This window comes from Schistocerca gregaria, chromosome X, assembly GCF_023897955.1.
Source record: "Schistocerca gregaria isolate iqSchGreg1 chromosome X, iqSchGreg1.2, whole genome shotgun sequence".
NCBI lineage: Eukaryota > Metazoa > Arthropoda > Insecta > Orthoptera > Acrididae > Schistocerca > Schistocerca gregaria.
In genome coordinates this window covers 335,643,222-335,664,396 of record NC_064931.1, presented here as the reverse complement: position 1 = coordinate 335,664,396, position 21,175 = coordinate 335,643,222, and the positions used below count along the sequence as shown (strand labels likewise).

Here is a 21,175-nt window from a genome sequence, read left to right as displayed (position 1 = left end):
CGTCAGTAAATAAAATCAAATTAATAAATGTGTCATCCCTCTACATTTGAAGTTGGACCCATCAACATAATTCAGTGGAATGCATCAATCCATACCAGTTAATTCTTGGTGCAGGCTGATATGGTAAGGATGATATTTATGGTGACGCAGAACATGAACAACACTACTCTGGTTTATGCCAGATTCCCTTGTAATTTGACATGAACTAACACAAGGATCTTTAAGCTCAGTGGCAAGAGTACCAGTTTCCATTTCCTCTTTAGTAACTTTCTTTTGCTGGATATGTTTCTGATGTGCTAAAGATACAGTTGTTCTCTATTTATCATACACATATTTAAATGTATGACGTGTGGGGTGAGTATGTTGAGGATATCTTTCAATGTATAAGTCTAGCTATCACTGAATTTCATTGGCATTCTCCATAAATGAGAAGCATATCAACTTGTTCTGTGAATGAATAAATCATTCATGTTTGCTTGATTTGACAATACTAGTCTTACCATTCCTATTGGTGTTGTATTGCAAAAACGTCAAATGGTGTTTACATGTCAATGGCACGATACGCTGTATTCGGCAAATATTTAGTATTTGCATGATATACAAGAGAGAATTGTCAGAGCAGGTGCTTTGATAAGTGCCAAAGTAATAAGAAATACCTCTCAGTCCATGATAAGAACATTGCAGCACTACATTGGTACCAACGGTCATCACTTCAAACATCTTCTGTAAATGGAAGTTCATCCCACCTTTATGGCCTTTGTTGACCTTCAAAGACCTTACTCTTTCAGATCCTTGGTTTTGTCTCAATAACCACTATCAGAAAATAAGTACCAGGCTGTAGCAGCCTATTTAAAAAAACAAAGTTGACCTTCATATCTCTGACACGACCCCACCTAGCAACAAAAAACCAGCATCATATTATGGCCCCCGTTGTCCCATGCAACATTTGTCCCACAAACTTTTCAGTTACTATCGTACTTTCAGAGTTATTCTAGATGGCAATAGTTATTGATCAAATTCTTTTCTACACATTTGTTGTGGCTGTCAATTGCTTGTCCATATTGTGAATCTAATTTCTGCTGAATGTTGATTTTGCCTAGAAATGAAAAACTAAGCACATTATTCATGTGTCACTTTGACATATCATGTACTTTCATTTTAGACCAACTTTGCCCAATATCAGTTATTCCGGTCTTACACTAATGAACTTCACCCCCAAATAACACACAAGAAAAACAAAACAAAAAAACAGCATTACTTTCTTCACAACCACAAATCCATTTATTCTTTTGGTAAATTTCTGGACTGAACTTACTTCATTGAGTAGCCTACTTAGTGTTTTTTACTGCTAAATAGTGGTTTGAATGCTACTTTCACAGTGAACTGAATTTTCCCTTACAGATAACACTGTGCAGACAGCTATATACAGTCAATTACCTGACCTCACTATAACTACAACGTGTTTGTACAGAACTGTATTACACAAACATAATGAGTATAAACAGAAATACTGCAACTTTGCTTGGAAAACAGATGCTCAACAGGTGGTGAATACGCTAGTTTTTTGTTCTGTAGCAATAGCCCTGCTGTTGTGAAATATACCAATATTTAAATAATGCCGCTTAGTTTCAACATCTAAGGGCATAATTATATTCAAATTATGTATAGCTATTTATAATGATATTTAAGTGTATTATATCTGAATTCAGTTTAAATAAGCATTAATTTACCAAAATATTGTAAAATTGGATTACAAAAAATCTGCACCCCTATGTATTCTAATAGGATCGCTAGATGTCAGATTGTGCTTCCATAGGTCATGATGCACTTTACTGCTCTCTGACAGAAGGAACGCAAAGCTCAGAGTCAGACTAGCTGCAGCTCCATCTCCACCATAAGAAACATGTAGAAACCAACGGCCACAGTGCTTTATGGGGGCAGATAGTGCCAATCTGCAGTTGGCTCCAAGCTTCAAAAAACTACCGCAAGAGTGCATGCAGTGAAATGCACCTCTTCAAATCAGAAAATACATACTCTTAAACAATGTTTTATGTGCAGTTCACATAGATTTCTCTTTCTTTCTTTTTTTATATAAGTGGTATATGGCACAGCAACACTACCTCAGAAGCCACCCCTGGTATTTGTAAACAATGAGGAAGTGAATAAAATTATAGAGAAATGTGACAAGTTACTCCTGTCTGTCACTAGATGTTACTGTTTATTAGCTAAAGTGGCCACTTTGCTGTTGTCCTCTTCTGTTTATATGGAAGTCTTGTTTACTTATATTCCACATAGATGGCACATGATTTTAGTTTCTCCCTATCATTGATGTTCACTTCAGAAGCAATGTTAAATCTATGTAATTCAAATGACACACTGTTCACTGTCATATTAGCGTTATTTCAATCAGAAAAGCTGTGAAGGAATTTCTGTTAAATGTGAAACTAAACATTTTCATTTTTGTGAGCAAGTCCCAGAGCAATTACTATGTTTTTCATAATACTGGACACTGTGCCTTTCCACACACATAACTGACACTGTTCATTTCACCAAAGTGCATTGCTTTTCAAAACAGGTCCACTTTTTGTAACATTAATTGAGGCTTGTCATTAAAGAGTCCGCTTTAAGTATTCACTTTTATCGGAATACAAATAACACATAAATTGTGATCAAATGTACCAGTTGAGAAACAGTACATATTTGAACTCTGTGTAATTTACGGACTATGATCATTTATTGAATTGTCACTTACAAAGTTCTGTTTCTGTGGTTACAGTTACTTCTTTTTTGTGTGAAAATTCAGTACAGTTTTGATGATTTAAAGCTGATATGTTTTTCTCCACCTGAAGTAAGCTTCTCTTTTTCCACTCGTGCATTGAGATTTGTTTTACAGCTGGCATTTTCCCTGAATGGAATTATTTCTTTGTGTATTACACACCATATTCTGTTCTTGGTGCCCTTCATCTTAAATTAACCCATTTTATTTTTTTGGTTCCTGAGCCCATTTTTCATTAAGCTTACTTCAGATTTTCCGCTCTATATGTCATATTTTTGAGGCACTGCTAACAAAACATAAATCAAAGCATCAGTTTCTTTAACTATTGTATCAGTCAACAAAAGATTACAAATTAAGTTTTTGAACTTTAAAAAATGCTTAATAGCTTACATTAGACCAGCACTTGCATTTAGTCACATGTCATTGAATTTAAATTTTGTGAAAGCAGTATACAGTAAATACAGTATCTGTGTTTATGCAGTAACTTTGACCATCAATAATATTATTTAATCATTTATGTGTAGGGTTGACTATTCCTAGTTCCCATTCTTGTGTTCATCTTACGGATTTTTTAAAATTATTTTCATCAAAATATATAATTCATTTCTACACCTTAAAGAATGATAGAAAGTCTATGGTGAAGCTGTTTTATAACAAGTACTGTTTTTGTGCACATTACTGACAACATTACAGCATACATTGTTGAGTTATTCATAACCAGTAATACATGACACAATACGTACTGATTGGCCTTGTTGTTGAAGCAATGTTTCACTCTAACTCATCCTTCTCTTCATCATCTGTGTTCTTAGGAATTATGTAAACATATTTATATTCATATAGAAAGATTCCCTTAACAAATAAAATTATGTTAATTAAAGTGGACTGGTAAATGTTATATTATCACGAGATCATTCATATAGTTGTTAAGTTCTTCGTTTTGCTACTATCAGTGCTACACTGTTCCAGGTCCGTGGTCTGCATCAACGAGTCCAGCCCGTTCACCGAGTCCCACGAGAGGTCATTTTTACACTTCGAGGAATTCTCGGCCATACGGTACAACGAGTCTGGAGAAGAGATCACGTTCCCCTTCCCCCCTGGGTGCCAGTGCAACATCGGGACAGAGAGCCAGTGTGAGTGCGAGTGTAAGACCGGGTCTCAATGCTGCTACGCAGTCAGGTCATGTTCCACATCACCACCATCCTCACCAACACAGTTACCCCGTTCTCGTCGCACGACGTGGACAGGGTCGCCGACTGCCTCCAACACCCAACAAACCCTCCACGTTACAGCTGAGGCCGGCCTCGATAAACTTCCCCAAACTGAACGCTTCTCCTACACACTGCCCACCGACTGGTCAGCCCCACACAGCCTCGGCACCCGTCCCAGGGGCACCGGTGCCCGTGCCCGGTCCGGGTGTCACGGCACCGGGGATGTCCCAGACGGCCTGCCCACTGAGCTTCGAGCAAGCAGTGGCGATCGGTCGAGGAGGACGTATGTTGCCTTCACCGGTGCCCAACGGCTACAAGCCCGGCCAACAGCAACGAGGCAGGCACAGCGATTCGGACGATGATGACTGGTGCTAGCGGGGCCGCCTGGCCCGGAGCTGGCTGGGGCAGCGGTGGCCCCATGCCTCTCACGGGGCGGGCGCTCAGACAGTATAGTGCTGGTACACTTAACATTTTTCTATTTTGCTAAAACTCGGGCGCACCTTAATCGATATTTGCTTAGCGATTATTAAAGCTGGACCATTACAATTTGTCTACTGGGACTCTGAGAGTCAGTATGAAAACAGTCCCAAGTCAAAAACTGTTGTAGTACTCATTCCGTTAGCATTTTATCTAATGTAATAAAATAGTTTTTCTAGTATATAACTTGTTTGTAAAAACGGTCATATAGAATCGTGTAGAATTTTTTCACCGTCAATACCTCAGGAAAACTGGCAACTATTTATGTGATGAGAAGCCAATCACTGTGGCATGAAAATGCCATTTCAGGACCGTACCGTGTGGCTTCGTCAGCAACCGTGCCGGTTTGTTCTTACGGTTGTAATTTTACTTTTGTAGCTGTGCACATTCAGACCGTCTGGTTCTTTGTGACCACTATGTGATCATAGTTTGGCTTTAATTTTATTAGATACATCTTTGTAGAATGGATTGTCTCTCTTTTTGTTACCAGAAATGATTTTGTTGTGATATGTTTTAATCGAGTGCTGTATATTTTTTGGGTTACACGTTTTAGCAAATCTTATAGACTCTGAAACATGTACAGCAGAAGAGGTCTTTGCTGTGTATCTTTCGAATGCATTTTTATACGTCTTCACGGGCGTATATAGATTTCTAGATTTCCATTTGAATTAAACTTTCAGCAAAGTACACAGCCAAATCGTACTAGATATTTATCAATAATAGGAAGACTGTGATAAAAAAAGCCTTCAGTGATTTTTCAATTTAATTATAAATTATTCCCAGCGAATTTTTAATTATTACCTCATGATTTTATGCCATTTTACATTTTTTAAAATACCGTAGTAGTTAATTCGTTAAATATTTTTGGGTATGTTATTTTGCTACATTTGTGTAGTAGTTTCTTCTATTCAGAATCTCCTGCACTCAGTCTTTTCTCATTCTGGTCTTTGAAAATTGGTTTTATAAGTGGTAACATATAGTGACCTTCACTGGTTTGCAAAGGCAGACCATGTATAAGCAGTGGAGCTCACAGGTAAGATATGAATTTAAGGTGATGACAGGTATTTGTTGCTATGTTCACTGTAATAACTGCAGTTACAGCAACAGTGGGAAGCTATAAAGTTGTATTTGGTCAGTAAATTTTTTTCAGGATGAAGCACAACATTTTCAGCTAAGGGTGATTCTAAACTTTTCTTGCTTAAGTACATTACAAGGCGACTGACTTTTTTTTATTTTTTTTTTTTTTTAAAAAAAGGATATGTTGAAGCAACATTTGTTTCATGTGTGTATATAAAATTTCAAATTGGGAACAATATCATCGTACTAGCAGTCACTTATACTTGGCAAACAAAGACAATGCCATCTTTCATGGCAATTTCTGCTATTGTATTTCACTCATGCAAGTATTGCATCACTGAGTTGTAACATAACCCTGTGAAAAATTTGTTGAATGATGTGATTCATCATGAAAAATACTATCTGACATGTGGACCAGTAATGTGGATACAAGTAAGGGCCTAAATTTTAATGGGGACAGGAAAGAGCGACCGAATGATTTGAGGACTGAAAATGTTGGGGTTTCATTTGCCTTTAAAGTGTTTAGAAACTATGTTTAAAGAAATTCCTTCTTATTTGAAATTTGAGAAGGATTTAGTATTGTTCTACTAATTTATAAACTCTTTCCACTCTCCATAACGTGTGACAAAGTTGCCTTAAAAATATGAATTGATTGATTGATTGATTGATTGATTGATTGTGTGTTTTTTAATTTCATGTTGGTACAGAATAAACATTTTATATGACGCTGATTACTATATTGTATGCATAAAGTGAATGTATGTTTGTACGCACGTGTGTGTGCCTGAGCAAGTTTCAAACATATACAGAGAAATATATATATATTATATATTTACAAAATATATATCCCTCCCATTGTTGCATGCACACATATAAACTGGTCTGAAGAATCTGCTTATGGAAATTGTTCATTAAGATAGTTACATGCCAATTAATCATGTGCCATTTTACTACAAACACTGTTACAAAGTGATTAAAAAGAAAAGCATACCGATATATTTGGTTGTATCATATTTTGTCATTTTATGTTATTTATACTATTAACAGTTTTATATAATTAATTTAAATAACACAAATATTTGAAGTATCAGATACGGCACATTCCTCATCATTGAATTTTTAAATTAATTATTGAGTGGAATAAAAAGTCTTTACAGTGATGCCCGTATTTCCTGTTACAGGTCCCTATTCCTTATAAAATACCTAGTTTCAATCAATTTCCGTAGATTTCTGTATCAGATTTATCATAGACATGATTGGACTCTGGTAAACTGCTTCTCTCTAAAACTATAAAGGGCAACATAAATCATAGTAAGCAGAGAAAGGGGCTACACATATGAAGATGACATTATCTGCCATATCTTCTTCATACCATTTTACCTGCAACCTGAAGTTTAATAATATACCAAGTTTATGCAGATGCTTTTTAGGTAACAGTAACTCATTAATAGCCCTACAAACAACCTTATCTGACTGAGGAATCGGCCCTATGTGAACGCTTTGTTATATTTTTAGAATAAATTGTTTTGTGAAATTTAACTTACTTAAAATTCTGTTTGTATTATATGTTTCAGAAACTTTGATTTTACAGCAGTCAGACAAGAAATGTGCATGCTAAAAATGTTCCCTTATTGTATTACTTATTCTGTAAATATTCACATTTTCTATAAATAATAACAATGTTTATTACAAAAGTTTCACTGCAGAATTATTAAAAATTTAAAAAATAAAATAATGTTAATAAAAGAACAACAGTCTGGTTACTACTGCAAAACGGATGAAAAATCATGAACCATATTTACATTAGATGTAGAAATATAACAGAATCAATTACTACAAGCAATTATTTCATGACTAAACTTCCAAGTTTCATATATATTTTTAATGTTTTCTCATTTCATTCTCAAACTAATTCAATATACTGAGACAGTGCAAACATTGAGACAGTGAAAATTGGGATTTTATTGTACAATACCTCCAAGTTTGCCTTCATATTTCACAAATATTTCACCAAAGTTTTTGTAACAAAACTGTATTGTTTTTTTCTAGCTTGAAACTTATAATTTGATCTTTCAACTTACCATCATGAGTTTATTCTTAAACTGCACAATTAGCATTTAAATTTTCAAAAGAAAAAAAACTAAATCCCGATTGCCTGTATACTGTACACTTACTTCAGATTTTAAAAGCTAAATAAAAAGAAAAGAAACAAATTTGGCATGTTTCATATGTATTTAGAGGTATCACAAACCTCTCCTTCATATAGTACATTAACAGAAAGAAATTTAAATTTCCTTATAAAAAATGACCTCAAAACATTGTTCATCAAGTTTGTTGTTACCATGAATGAAATACTCTGAAACAGAAATTGTATTCTAAACTGTATTTTATTCATTTCATAGAACTCCTGTAAATGACAACTCCATTACATCAGATTTATTAATGTTTGCTTGGTAGTGTTATAAATCCCTTGTTTACAAATTCATAATAAAGACTGCTGAAAATATGGAAATGAAGCGAAATTGTCTAAACTTACAACTACTGTTCAAGGTTAATACTTATTTAAAATGTGTTTCCAAAGGAAATGCTCATTTTCAAAAATGAATTTTAATGAATCTGACTTATTTATTTAGAATGGGTTTTCCTCAGTTACAAAATGTAAATGTTAAGATTGTGTTTCCATACTCCCCTATGAACAATTATTCACATTTATGAATTGCTAATTGGAATTTGTATTTGTAATTTTTTGTAGTCAGTTGACAGGTGTAAAGTAATAGCTATGTTAGCTGTTCCATTAAATGTTAAGAATGAGGTATCACTTCAGCACTGGGAAATCACAACACATTTCTTAGGGGCCACATGCCTTTCAGAATTCATGGTAACAGCTAATTTGTTGGTGTTCTTTCCAAAATTTATTTGAAACATCATTTTAAAGGAAAACTGACTGATAAGATTCAACACAGATTCTAATTCAGGTGGCTGCTCCTTGACTAGCTCAATGATTTTATACTATGTCATTCAAGCTTAACATTATGCTGCTATTTGAAAATACTCCTTTGGTTGCTTATCAGTACATTGAATTATTTTTGGATTACTATTTTTAAAACATGTAAATTAGACACAGTTTTGTCTTTGTACAGAATTCAGTCATGCAGATAAAAATCTCATACTTTATTTAGTTCATAACTATGGTTGGAACTCTGCATTTTGAAAACAATTACTGCTTTGTTCCTCTGAGTCAAATTATTTGTCTTGAAGAAAGTGATATTTTATTGTATTCAAGCTTTAATAAGCATTTACTTGAAATTTTCATTCAGGCTGAGCCCTTTGGGAAACTTTTTCACTGCCCCAATTAGTGTGTGATATAGCAAATTTTATTAAAAACTGTTCTGACACAGTCTGTATTACTCAGAGAAATCCAGTATTTCAAAATGCCTTAACTAATCAGCTAATGGTAGTTGGAAAATGTGTAATTGGTTAGTTACTTTCTGAAGTCCTGTTCCTCCATCTCCAAAAAATGTGATATAAGTGAGCAAAAAATTAAATATTTTCTTTGCAGAAAATATACCTTTTATCTACAACCAATTTTCTGCAGTGTGCTAATGTAATCAATCTCATGTAACATTCTGCTACTTTTGCTCAAAGGTGATTGCTTCTAATTCACTGTAGCTTGAAATGTTTCATTGAATCGAACGTATATAAGATCTCACAATGGTTATACAAAATAATTTTTAATATAATTGACTAATGACTGCGGAGAAATATTTTTAATTTGAATTCTGTGTTATTTATTTAAAAAATTCATGGGAATGACAGAATAAGTTCTTTGAAATCGAAGTGGTATCTGCTTTAAGTACTTTGGCAAGGAAAACAAAACCATTTAACATCCAGTCTCTCAAACTTGGTTCTTATGTATCTTTGCTCTTTCCTTTTCCTCTCCTCCTTTTCTTCCTATGTTACATGCTTGCTTTATACAGTCACTGCCAAGACAGAGTCACTCGTGTACACCCTCCATTTTATTTAATTTGTTTTCTCTGAACAAAGATTATTATATGTGATTATGATATCCTGAAAAGAAGAAAGTGGCCATTTTTATGAATATGGTCATGTAATGAAACACACCATGAGACATCCAAAATAAATTATTAACATGAGCTTTCAGTTTCTTGTTTAATAGGACAGATAGGGCAGATAGGAAGTCATTTGTCAAGATAGTCTTTGGTGACTAAATAAGAATTTCTATCTATAATGAAGATGTCAGACTGTTAATTTGTCTACAAATATGTATGAATTCGTATATTTTTAGATGTTACGTAGCTAATTACTTATGCACTTTTTGCTTCACATTAATGATTTTATCTCACTCTTCCACTTTGCTCCATTTGATTCTGTTTCTTTATGCCTTATTATTTTATCTCTAGTCCAATTTGCTTAATACTCAGCTTTAATTTCTTTGTATTTAGCTTTTCATGGTCAAATCTTGTATCATCATCAATTTTTGTACTGACATTCCTTACAGTTTCTTATACCTTGTTCTGCATTATGATATATGTCTCCTAATTTACTGCTATGGGTTTTGTATTACACACAAATAAATGGGTCTGTAATTAAAAGTGGCTTTTACTTTCATGTTTTTTGAGAAACATCTCTATTATGGAATTAAAACATCTGAGAGGTGAAAAATGTTCTTTCTTTCTAACAAATTCAGTACAACTTCTCACTGTGTCTCTTTTTCATAAATGATGTTTCTTCATTGCACAAAGAGGATTATCTTTAGTTCATATATGTCATTAAATTTGCTCTAGCACAATTATGAACTAGTTTACTATGAACAAAAGAAGCCAAAATGTTTAAAAATGCTCTAACTGCCCAGGTAGATGATATTTTTATAATTTACATAGTTCGTTGCCATCTCTCACTTTTCCTCCTCGTCATGATATCAACTATTCTAATATACAAAGTCAACAATTTTCCATATGTTCATATTATGACACTGTCAGCTAGAAAATTTCTCTATTCTGCTTGAATGTGCCACATTTTCCATATTGGAAAAATTATCAACCTCAGTAGTCCTACCATGTTGAAAGAGGCATTCTCTGTAAGTTTCCTATATTTGATGTGGAATATTCTAGTAATTCCAATATTTGCACAGACAATAATTGCATACTGATGGTCCTTTAGTATTTGAAAAATATGTCAGATTTTTTTATTTTATTTTTTATTTTATTTATTTACTGTCATATGCAAAATTTAGTTGAATTGCAGTTTATACCTTTTGAATGTGATTATGAAAATTGTTCATAGCATTGAATATGGGTCATAGACATCATCATAAATCTGTCACAACAAACAGTCATAAGATGTTGCCTGGAGACATCTGTTTTAGTTTCTTTGACTGACAGCTGTTCTGTGGATAATCTCATTTTCACCAGCGTAGGTGGCTAGCAAAACATGAGACTTTCAATGGAATAACTGTCAGTTAGAGAACCTGACTCAAATGCCTCTAGACAATATGTTAAGAAGTGGCCACAAAAGTCTCAAAAACTGGAGGTGTATACAGTGTCTGACCCATCAAATCCCTTTGTCAGGAAATAGTGTTACAACAGATATATTTCGGATCTACTTTGCAGAAATTAATTACTTCTCTTTTGACAGGAGAAACAGTCACAGCCAAAACATTCCTTCATTTGTAGTACTTAGATGTGAAGAACTATGAACCGTATAGAAGTTTATTCCTATTTAAAATCAAAGACTTTTTTATAAGTATTCACTGATTCTCCATCTTGGTGAATATGAAATATCTGTGGGTCCAGCTTGTCATTCTCAGAAGACAACATTATGTGAGATAACTGCTAACATGAAGTTCTCAGCTGTAGACAAACATTATGTTATGTACAGTATTTGCTATACAGAAATTATTTATCTATATGTGAGCACTATATGTAATTGCTTGTAACAGAGGACCTGAATCAATTTGAATAATTTTTTTATTGGAATTTAATAATATTTAATAAAGTCCTGTGACTAGCGCATCATGCTGTACCTTACATTTATTTTTCTCCTGAAATCAGACTCATGTAGAATGATGAATTACTCCCATACTTCTTCACATATATGAAAAGCACTGATCAATCATCACTGTAATTGTGTCTTCATTACCTTATCACAGGCAGTAATGTCCAATTTTACATTTTAACTCTCACTGTTGTTTCAACCAATCTTTTTTCAGTTTTCAAAATCCACAGTTTGTGAATACTCACTGAGTATCAGGTTTACTCACAGGCTCAAGTGGTTCAAAGTAATTTGTTTACTTACAGTTTACATTAATGAAACTGTTATATTGAACATTTGCTATTATTTATTTTATTTGCATGATAATTCAAATATATAAATGTAAATGTTTAGCTTCTCATAACATGACTTCATTAGTTTGCAATGAGGCACACCCAAAAATGCACGATTGCTAAGAAAGAGATGAGATATAGAAATGTTCTGAAGTTAATGGTTATATCCAGGACATTTACTCTAAATTAAATGCATACTGAAATTTATTTTGTCTGTTGTGCCAAATAGGAGCTAAAAAGCTCAGGTTTACTTCTCCTTAAATGATTATCATTTGGTTGCTAAAAGTACTGATCTGACTCTTTTGGTTGCTATGGTTCCATCTGCATGACCGTTTACTTTTAAAATATCTGATTTTTGCTTAGTGAAAAAGTTTACATATTATTTTCATTTCAGTTCATTTGCTTAGAGTAGGCTCTGTGGTAGGCTAGTTGCCACTGTTTTGAAACTGCCATGCATTCATCTCACACTTGTCGGTTTATTGCATACATTTTTTAGCTACCTTAATCCATTTATTATTTACACTAATTTAAGTTAGATGCCTACTCATTCATTTGTACTCACATACTCATCCACATCCAGGAAAATATCACTTTCCAAGGCCTGCAAAACACTGTAGCAACCAGCTCTGTAAGAACTATCCAAAAGTATTGTTCAGTTTTCTTAGCTATCCTACAAGTTGCATGGTATATGTATTTAAAATTTTATACTTAAAAAGAAGATAGTTTGATGCTGACATAGTATCACACTGTTTATCTACAGCTTTTCAGACTTCTGGATTTGTTATATTCTTGACACCTGTGTAATTTAATGACTTTCTGAGTCTCCAGACAGATCCTTAAAAAATAAGCACGTGCTTCGTAAATACAGAGTTTTGAATTGACACGTGTTTCACTGTTGTGCGATGAGACATTACAGAAACTGAAATCCCCATGTACAGATATGTAATTCAAAGACTTTTCACCCGTGATTCCTTTCTCATACCGTGCCATAAAGGAGAGACTACTTTGTTTTATTTCTTCTTGTATTTCATTTATTTGGGGATTTATTGATCAAAAGAAATATTTCAGTCTGAAGGTTACACTTTAAACTGAAACACACTGAAGAACAAAAGTGAGCAGAATGTTTGAGATAACTATTTTTTCTCAGTGTACATCAATTTCTAATGTATTTGCCATTGATTTCATGATTTCACAGTGACTGCACTGTTCCAGATGTTTACTTTTAAAACCTGATTTCATTAAGTTAAACAGTACTTAATTTTGTTATTGTTGATTGTAATCTTGTAGTGCAGACAGCTGCAGTCTAGTGGACAAAATATTTTCCAAAACAAACATTTGTAAAGCATCAAAGTGTACTTGATTTTCTGAAGTAATAACAGTGAGAAAACAATCAGAGTTTTTACTTTATACAAATATTCTATGTACTGGACTTTAATTTAAGTACATTTAGGTGTACGGAACATCGAAGTACCTACTGAAAAAAATTCGTGAACAATAATTATATAATTGATTTGCTTGCACAATACATTTAAAAATATGCAAAATGTTGAATGTTTCATACTAAGAAGCCAATAAAAATAATATTTTCATATTGGAAACTGTGTATTATTAATCTCTTTGACAAGAAAAGAAAGAAATCATGAAAAATCATGGACTGTAGGAAGTTCATAAAATTCATTTCCTCATGTGTACATTTCTAGGTTGATGTTGTGTCCTACTCTACCCTCACTGACTCACACATAACACTGTGCATGTTGCATACTAAAAGAGAATATCCTTGGATCAATGAGATGTTAAGGAATACATCAATAGACATAAACATGTATTATAAATTTCACATTAAGAGAAAAACTTATGTTCCCCAGAGGTACATCATAATTCTGCACATACATTGTCATTCACATTTTTCTCCAGTCATACTGAAAATGATTGTTAATGTGTATCTTACCCAGTAACACATGTTGCAAATTATTCATGGATCAACAATGGAAGACTTTCAAGTGTAAAACTTTAAGCACTATCATATTTGCAAAATTATTTTTCCTATGACTGTTTATGTTAAACTGATGATATTATTTCTGTTGTAAAGATAACACAGTATACATCCTAATAAAACTTTGTGGACTATTTAATATAAAATCTGGGAAAGGTTATAGAAACAAAGAAAAAATGGCTTCCTGTTCTGCAGATTTTCAGTTAAGAAAATCGAAGACTGATCCCCCTCCAAGTTAGTATTTACAGAAGTATAATGTAGAAAGAACAGTTTGCTGCTCTAAAGATATCTAGTTAAGAAATTGAAATATAGTTTCCTCTCCATGTTAGACCTTACAGTAGTCTAACTGCAAGTTATTGTATGAGTGGTGTGTCTGTCCTTCAGAGTAGATGCCCTTATTTAATCATTTTGTTAAAGCTGGTGGGAGTCTGATCAGTCTGCGTTTAAAAGTTATTGGCTAATCTTCATTTTCTCAGTCATATAATACTACTACATCTGTTGGTCTTTCATTTCAAACAGTTTAAGTCATGGACTAATTGCAAAAAGAATTAAAGAATATTTTACCTCAGTGTTATAGCCTACTCACAATGAGTCTGGGATATTCAGCTGCCGATTCTGCCCTTGTCAATAAAAAACTTTTTCTGTCAAATGCTTTCCTAATGTTTTATCATCTACTTACTTAAATTCCATTTTACAGAAAAATATGTCTTTAAGTCTGTTGACATAATTTCTAATCACTTTTCAGAAATCTGATTCTAAAATAATGTGCACTTTTTAATAGGCAGCGTTTTATAAAAATGTGATTACAAATGTAATTCAAGTAAAACTTGTAGTGGAAAAAAATACATTGTAAAAGGAAAAGCATGGATCATGCAGTCAAGTAGATGAAGTATTTCTCAATTTATGAAAAGCTTTTAACTCAGTACATCTGTTCTTATTATCAAAAGTACAATTTTATGGAGCATGAGACAAAATTTGTGACTGAGTTGTGGATTTTTTGGTAGGGAAGATGCAGGAAGTTATCTTGGATCAGACACTACCTGGTGTAGAAACAACTCTGCCTGTGCCCCTGTGAATAGTGTTTGGTCCCTCACTGCTCATGTTATACAGGGTTATTCAAAAAGAAGGAACAAATTTCAAAAATTTATTCTTCCAAACCACAAAAGATAGAAACTCAATTCCAGTGTACCTTGAAAGAGAAAAGTTCAAATTTTTTGCATTCAATTGGAGCACCATGTGTTACATGACCAATACCAGAAGGGTGGCTCATTTCCTGCCACACATGAAGCACATAGTCTTTCATTATCAAATTCAAAGCTTCAACAATGCCATGTCACAGACTTTCAAGAGTGTCAGACATAGGAGGGATAAAAATGCAGCCTTTTACTAGAATACTGGGTAAAAATGTTACCAGCTTTTAATCAGTTTATAACATGGTGACATTCATATCAGACAAGAACTAAAATTAATCCAGAATGCAGTGCCTAACAAATGAAAGAAATCACATTAAACTGACTAATTCTTGTTGTGAGACATCAGCAATTGCAAGACAAGCGGAAGTTAGAGAATTGGACTGAAATGTGATTGCAATCTTTTATTTATGTATTAGTTGTTGTTGTTATGTATGACTTGTATTGTAGAACGTGTTTCAGTCCCTGTTTCACAGTAACTCAAGCATAGCTCTATGAAAGGGTTAGCAGGGGACAATATACATCCATACATACATATACATACATACAAACATACATACTTAAATCCTTGTTCCAAAGATCATGAACATGAGATTTCGTAATGATGTGGAATGTGTCACTTTAACATAAGTTTACTTTACACAAAATAATTTTTTTCTTTTTTTTCAGTTACTACTTCATATCTAAGAATTCATCTATTGAGCAGGAGTTATCATTCAGAAATTCTTGTAATTTTCTTTTAAATGTTGGTTGGTGATCTGTCAGACTTTTCATACTATTTGGCAAATGACCAAAGATTTTTGTGGGAGTATAATTCACCCCTTTCTGTGCCAGAGTGAGATTTAATCCAGAATAGTGAATATCATCCTTTCTTCTAGTGTTGTAGCTATGCACTTCACCATTATTTTTGCATTGGGATGGGTTATTAATGACAAATTTCATAAGTGAATATATGTATTGCGAAGGTATTGTTAATATCGCAAGTTGCTTAAATAAATGTTTGCAAGATAACCTGGGTGGGCTCCAGCTATTATTCTGATTACACGCTTTTGTGCAATGAATACTTTTTCTCTTAATGACAAATTGCCCCAAAATATGATGCCATATGAAAGCAGTGAATAAAAACAGGCATAGTAGGCTAATTTAATGATATTTTTATCACCAAAATTTGCAATAACCCTAATACCATAAGTAGCTGCACCTAACCATTTCAGCAGATCATCGATGTGTTTTATCCAATTCAGTTTCTCATCAATGCACACAGTGAGAAATTTTGAGTTTTCTGCCTTAGCAACAGACTTCTGTTCATAGTCTGTATTTATCAGTGGTGTTGTGCCATTTACTGTACAGAATTGTATAAACTGTGTTTTCTCAAAATTTAGTGAGAGTCCATTTACATAGAACCACTTCATAATTTTCTGAAAGACATTATTTGCAATTTCCTCAGCTGATTCTTGCTTGTTGGGTGTGATTACTATACTTGTATCATCAGCAAAAAGAACTAGCTTTGCATCTTCATGAATATAGAGTGGCAAGTCATTAATATATATGAAGAACAATAAGGGACCCAAGACTGAACTCTGTGGGACACCATACTTGATACCTCCCCAGTTAAAGGACTCTGCTGGTTTTTTCAGACTATCTGTACTGTTAATTTCAACCTTCTGAATTCTTCCAGTTATGTAAGAATTAAACCATTTGTGCACTGTCACACTCATACCAAAATACTTAATCTTATGGAAGAATTTCATGGTTCACACAATCAAAAGCCTTTGAGAGATCACAAAACATCCCAATGGGTGATGTCTGGTTATTGAATGCATTTAATATGTGATCAGTAACAGCGTATATAGCATTTCCTGTTGAAAAGCCTTTCTGAAAAGCAAATTGACAATTTGTTAGCACTTCATTTTTACAAATATGTGGTACTACTCAATACATTACTTTTTCAAGAATTTTGGATAAAGCTGTTGGAAGTGAGATTGGGTGGTAGTTGTTAGCATCAGATCTATCCCCTTTTTTGTGCAATGGTTTAACAACAGCATATTTCAGTCTATCTGGAAAAAATGCCCTGTTTCAGTGAGGTAATACATATGTGGCTGAGAATCCTACTTATTTGTTGGGAACAAGTTTTTAGTACTCCGTTGGAAATTCCATCAATTCCATGTGAGCTTTTACTTTTGAGTGAATTTATTATTTTCCTAATTTCAGTAGGAGAGGTGGGTTGAATTTCAATTTTATCAAATTGCATAGGTACTCCTTTGCCATACACTGCCTTGCTTTTTCTAATCAATAATTGGATGCTACTTTCTCTACAACACTTAAAAAATGATTTGAAAATGTTTTGTACCTCTGACTTCTTGTTAACAAACTTGTCATTGTGTTTGATAGAAATACAGTCTTCCTGTACTCTCAGTGGCCCTGTTTCCCTTTTAACAATATTCCAAATTGTTTTAATTTTATTATCAGGTGTGATAATCTCAGACATAATGCACATACTACTGGACTTTTTAATAACTTTTCTTAATACAGTGTCGTAGTTTTTATAATGTTTCACTGTTACGGGATCATTACTACTCCTAGCTATAAGATACATTTCCTTTCTCTATTTACAGGATATTTTTATCCCTTTAGTAAGCTAAGGCTTTTTACATAGTTTCTTGCAATTATATTTCACTGTTTTCTTAGGGAAACTGTTTTAAAATATACTCACAAAGGTATCATGAAATAGGTTAAATTTTAAATTAGCATCATGTTCCCTGTACACCTCATCCCAGTCTAACTCTTGCTAGCTTTCCCTAACATTTAAATTGTTAAAGTGTTAATGGAATGCTCTATTTTGGAGGACTGTTTTGCATTACTACACTCCTGGAAATTGAAATAAGAACACCGTGAATTCATTGTCCCAGGAAGGGGAAACTTTATTGACACATTCCTGGGGTCAGATACATCACATGATCACACTGACAGAACCACAGGCACATAGACACAGGCAACAGAGCATGCACAATGTCGGCACTAGTACAGTGTATATCCACCTTTCGCAGCAATGCAGGCTGCTATTCTCCCATGGAGACGATCGTAGAGATGCTGGATGTAGTCCTGTGGAACGGCTTGCCATGCCATTTCCACCTGGCGCCTCAGATGGACTAGCGTTCGTGCTGGACGTGCAGACCGCGTGAGACAACACTTCATCCAGTCCCAAACATGCTCAATGGGGGACAGATCCGGAGATCTTGCTGGCCAGGGTAGTTGACTTACACCTTCTAGAGTACGTTGGGTGGCACGGGATACATGCGGACATGCATTGTCCTGATGGAACAGCAAGTTCCCTTTCCGGTCTAGGAATGGTAGAACGATGGGTTCGTTGACGGTTTGGATGTACCGTGCACCATTCAGTGTCCCCTCGACGATCACCAGAGGTGTACGGCCAGTGTAGGAGATTGCTCCCCACACCATGATGCCGGGTGTTGGCCCTGTGTGCCTCGGTCGTATGCAGTTCTGATTGTGGCGCTCACCTGTACGGCGCCAAATACGCATACGACCATCATTGGCACCAAGGCAGAAGTGACTCTCATCGCTGAAGACGACACGTCTCCATTCGTCCCTCCATTCACGCCTGTCGCGACACCACTGGAGGCGGGCTGCTTGATGTTGGGGCGTGAGCGGAAGACGGCCTAACGGTGTGCGGGACCGTAGCCCAGCTTCATGGAGACGGTTGCGAATGGTCCTCGCCGATACCCCAGGAGCAACAGTGTCCCTAACTTGCTGGGAAGTGGCGGTGCGGTCCCCTACGGCACTGCGTAGGATCCAACGGTCTTGGCATGCATCCGTGCGTCGCTGCGGTCCGGTCCCAGGTCGACGGGTACGTGCACCTTCCGCCGACCACTGGCGACAACATCAATGTACTGTGGAGACCTCACGCCCCACGTGTTGAGCAATTCGGCGGTACGTCCACCCAGCCTCCCGCATGCCCACTATATGCCCTCGCTCAAAGTCCGTCAACTGCACGTACGGTTCACGTCCACGCTGTCGCGGCATGCTACCAGTGTTAAAGACTGCGATGGAGCTCCGTATGCCACGGCAAATTGGCTGACACTGACGGCGGCGGTGCACAAATGCTGCGCAGCTAGCGCCATTTGACGGCCAACACCGCGGTTCCTGGTGTGTCCGCTGTGCCGTGCGTGTGATCATTGCTTCTACAGCCCTCTCGCAGTCTCCGGAGCAAGTATGGTGGGTCTGACACACCGGTGTCAATGTGTTCTTTTTTCCATTTCCAGGAGTGTATATGGAGCTACATCATATACTTTAACTAACTGTGCATCATGATCAGACACACCATTCTTAACAGGAAGATTTGATTAAATTTATCTTGGTCTATGAATGCATTACCTATCAGTGTGCTGCTTTCCTGTACCACTGCAGTAGGAAAAGCAATACTGATGTCAAATTGAAAGAACCAAGTAATACTTCAAGGTCAAGCTTTCTATTGGACTCTTTCAGGAAATCTACACTGAAATCCCCGCAAACAATAATTTGCTTTCCTCTGTCTGACAGAAAGCACAACAAAGAATAAAAGTTTTTCAAAAGCAGTTGAAAATTTCCCAATAAGGACCTATACACTGCTACAATTATAAAAGTGCCATTATTTAGTTTAAGCTCACATGCAAAATTTTTTAATTTCCAAATTTATCACACTATAACAGATTTTAACAAATATGGCAACTCCTCCTCTCTCCATAGTGTCTCTACTTACATGTGCTGAAAGCTTATATCCACCTACATACCTGTGACTATATGACGTTCAGACAGGCAGATTACATCTATCCCACCCTCAGTTTCTAAATCTTCTAAACAAACAAGAAGCTCATCTACTTTGTTTTTTAATTCCCTGATATTCTGATGCAATATATTAACATTATTTTTCACTGTGCTTTTATGTGAATTTTGTAACATACTAACATTATTTTAACTGTACTATTATGAGAATCTTGTGAGGTTTTCACATCTATAGTACCTGCCTGTCTGAACTTCTCATTAAGCTTAATTTCAATCAATATAGGATGATTGGACACTTATCTTAGTCTAAAAAAAGTACTCCCATGAGTTTCAGTGTCCCCCCCCCCCCCCCCCACCCCCACCCCCCTTAAAAATGTTGCTATCATCCCAGCCAGTTTAACCTTTCCTTTCCTATTGATATGCAGGCCATGTCTTGTGAAGTCCCACCTACCAATAACATCAACATGAACCATACCATACCTATGCCTGACAAAGTAGCTGCCCGAAGCAGCTGACCTAGCTCCATATTGATCCTCCTGAGAGAGCTGTTCAATTGGGACCGATCAGACTGCATGAAAGCAGGAACCAAGCCAACATTGGTATGGGTCGTTGCAGATGTTATTTTTACCAGGTCACACTCAATACTGTAGCCCTAATCCCCATCAGTACTGTTTCCCACTCCACCCACTACCACAATGATCCTACATCCTCTATCAGTTGGCTAAGAGATGCACTGGCCTTGAAAATACTTGTGACTGTTACCTATCACCTAATTTTTCCTGAAAGGTCTGGCACACACCTCTTCTATGGCTATTCTCTCTCTCTCTCTCTCTCTCTCTCTCTCTCTCTCTCTCTCTCTCTTCGTCTTCTTCTACAGTTGGTTTCCTAGTGAAAGTCTGTTGACTGCAGACTACACATACATCTACTTGAGCCTCTTCCTTAGTTGACTGAGGTAGCAAGGCAAATCTGTTGTTTGTGCCAATGATGAGATGATGAAACTGTCAGATACTGTTCTCTTTCTGTGGCCCCTGTTCCTTGCTACCACTTCCCACCTGTCTTCACCCTTCTGCCCCCTTAACCTCGTCAGTTCCTCCCTGGCACTATCCAGTCCAGCCTGAAGGGCTCTAATCTTCTCTTCCTGTTCTGCTGTTTTCCTATCCCTTGAACATAATCTGCAATACCATGGAAGAGACCATTTACTCCCCCGATTCCCATGCCACTACATTCACCCCAATGTAACCTTCTGCCACAACAGCTGCACAGAACCCCAGAACTGACTTTCACACGGCAGCTCAAACACATCTCACTCATGGTTGTTTACAATATTT

General features: G+C 35.6%; 1 protein-coding gene across 1 annotated transcript in view; it reads left to right on the top strand.

The window, feature by feature from the left end:
* Positions 1-11,573, top strand: part of LOC126298058 (voltage-dependent calcium channel type A subunit alpha-1) — an 860,595-nt gene extending 849,022 nt beyond the window's left edge. The window contains exon 38 of the mRNA XM_049989377.1: positions 3,746-11,573. Within this exon, the coding sequence (XP_049845334.1) occupies positions 3,746-4,362 (617 nt within the window). The 3' untranslated portion in view covers positions 4,363-11,573. The remainder of the gene's footprint in view (positions 1-3,745) is intronic.
* Positions 11,574-21,175: the final 9,602 nt, after the last annotated feature.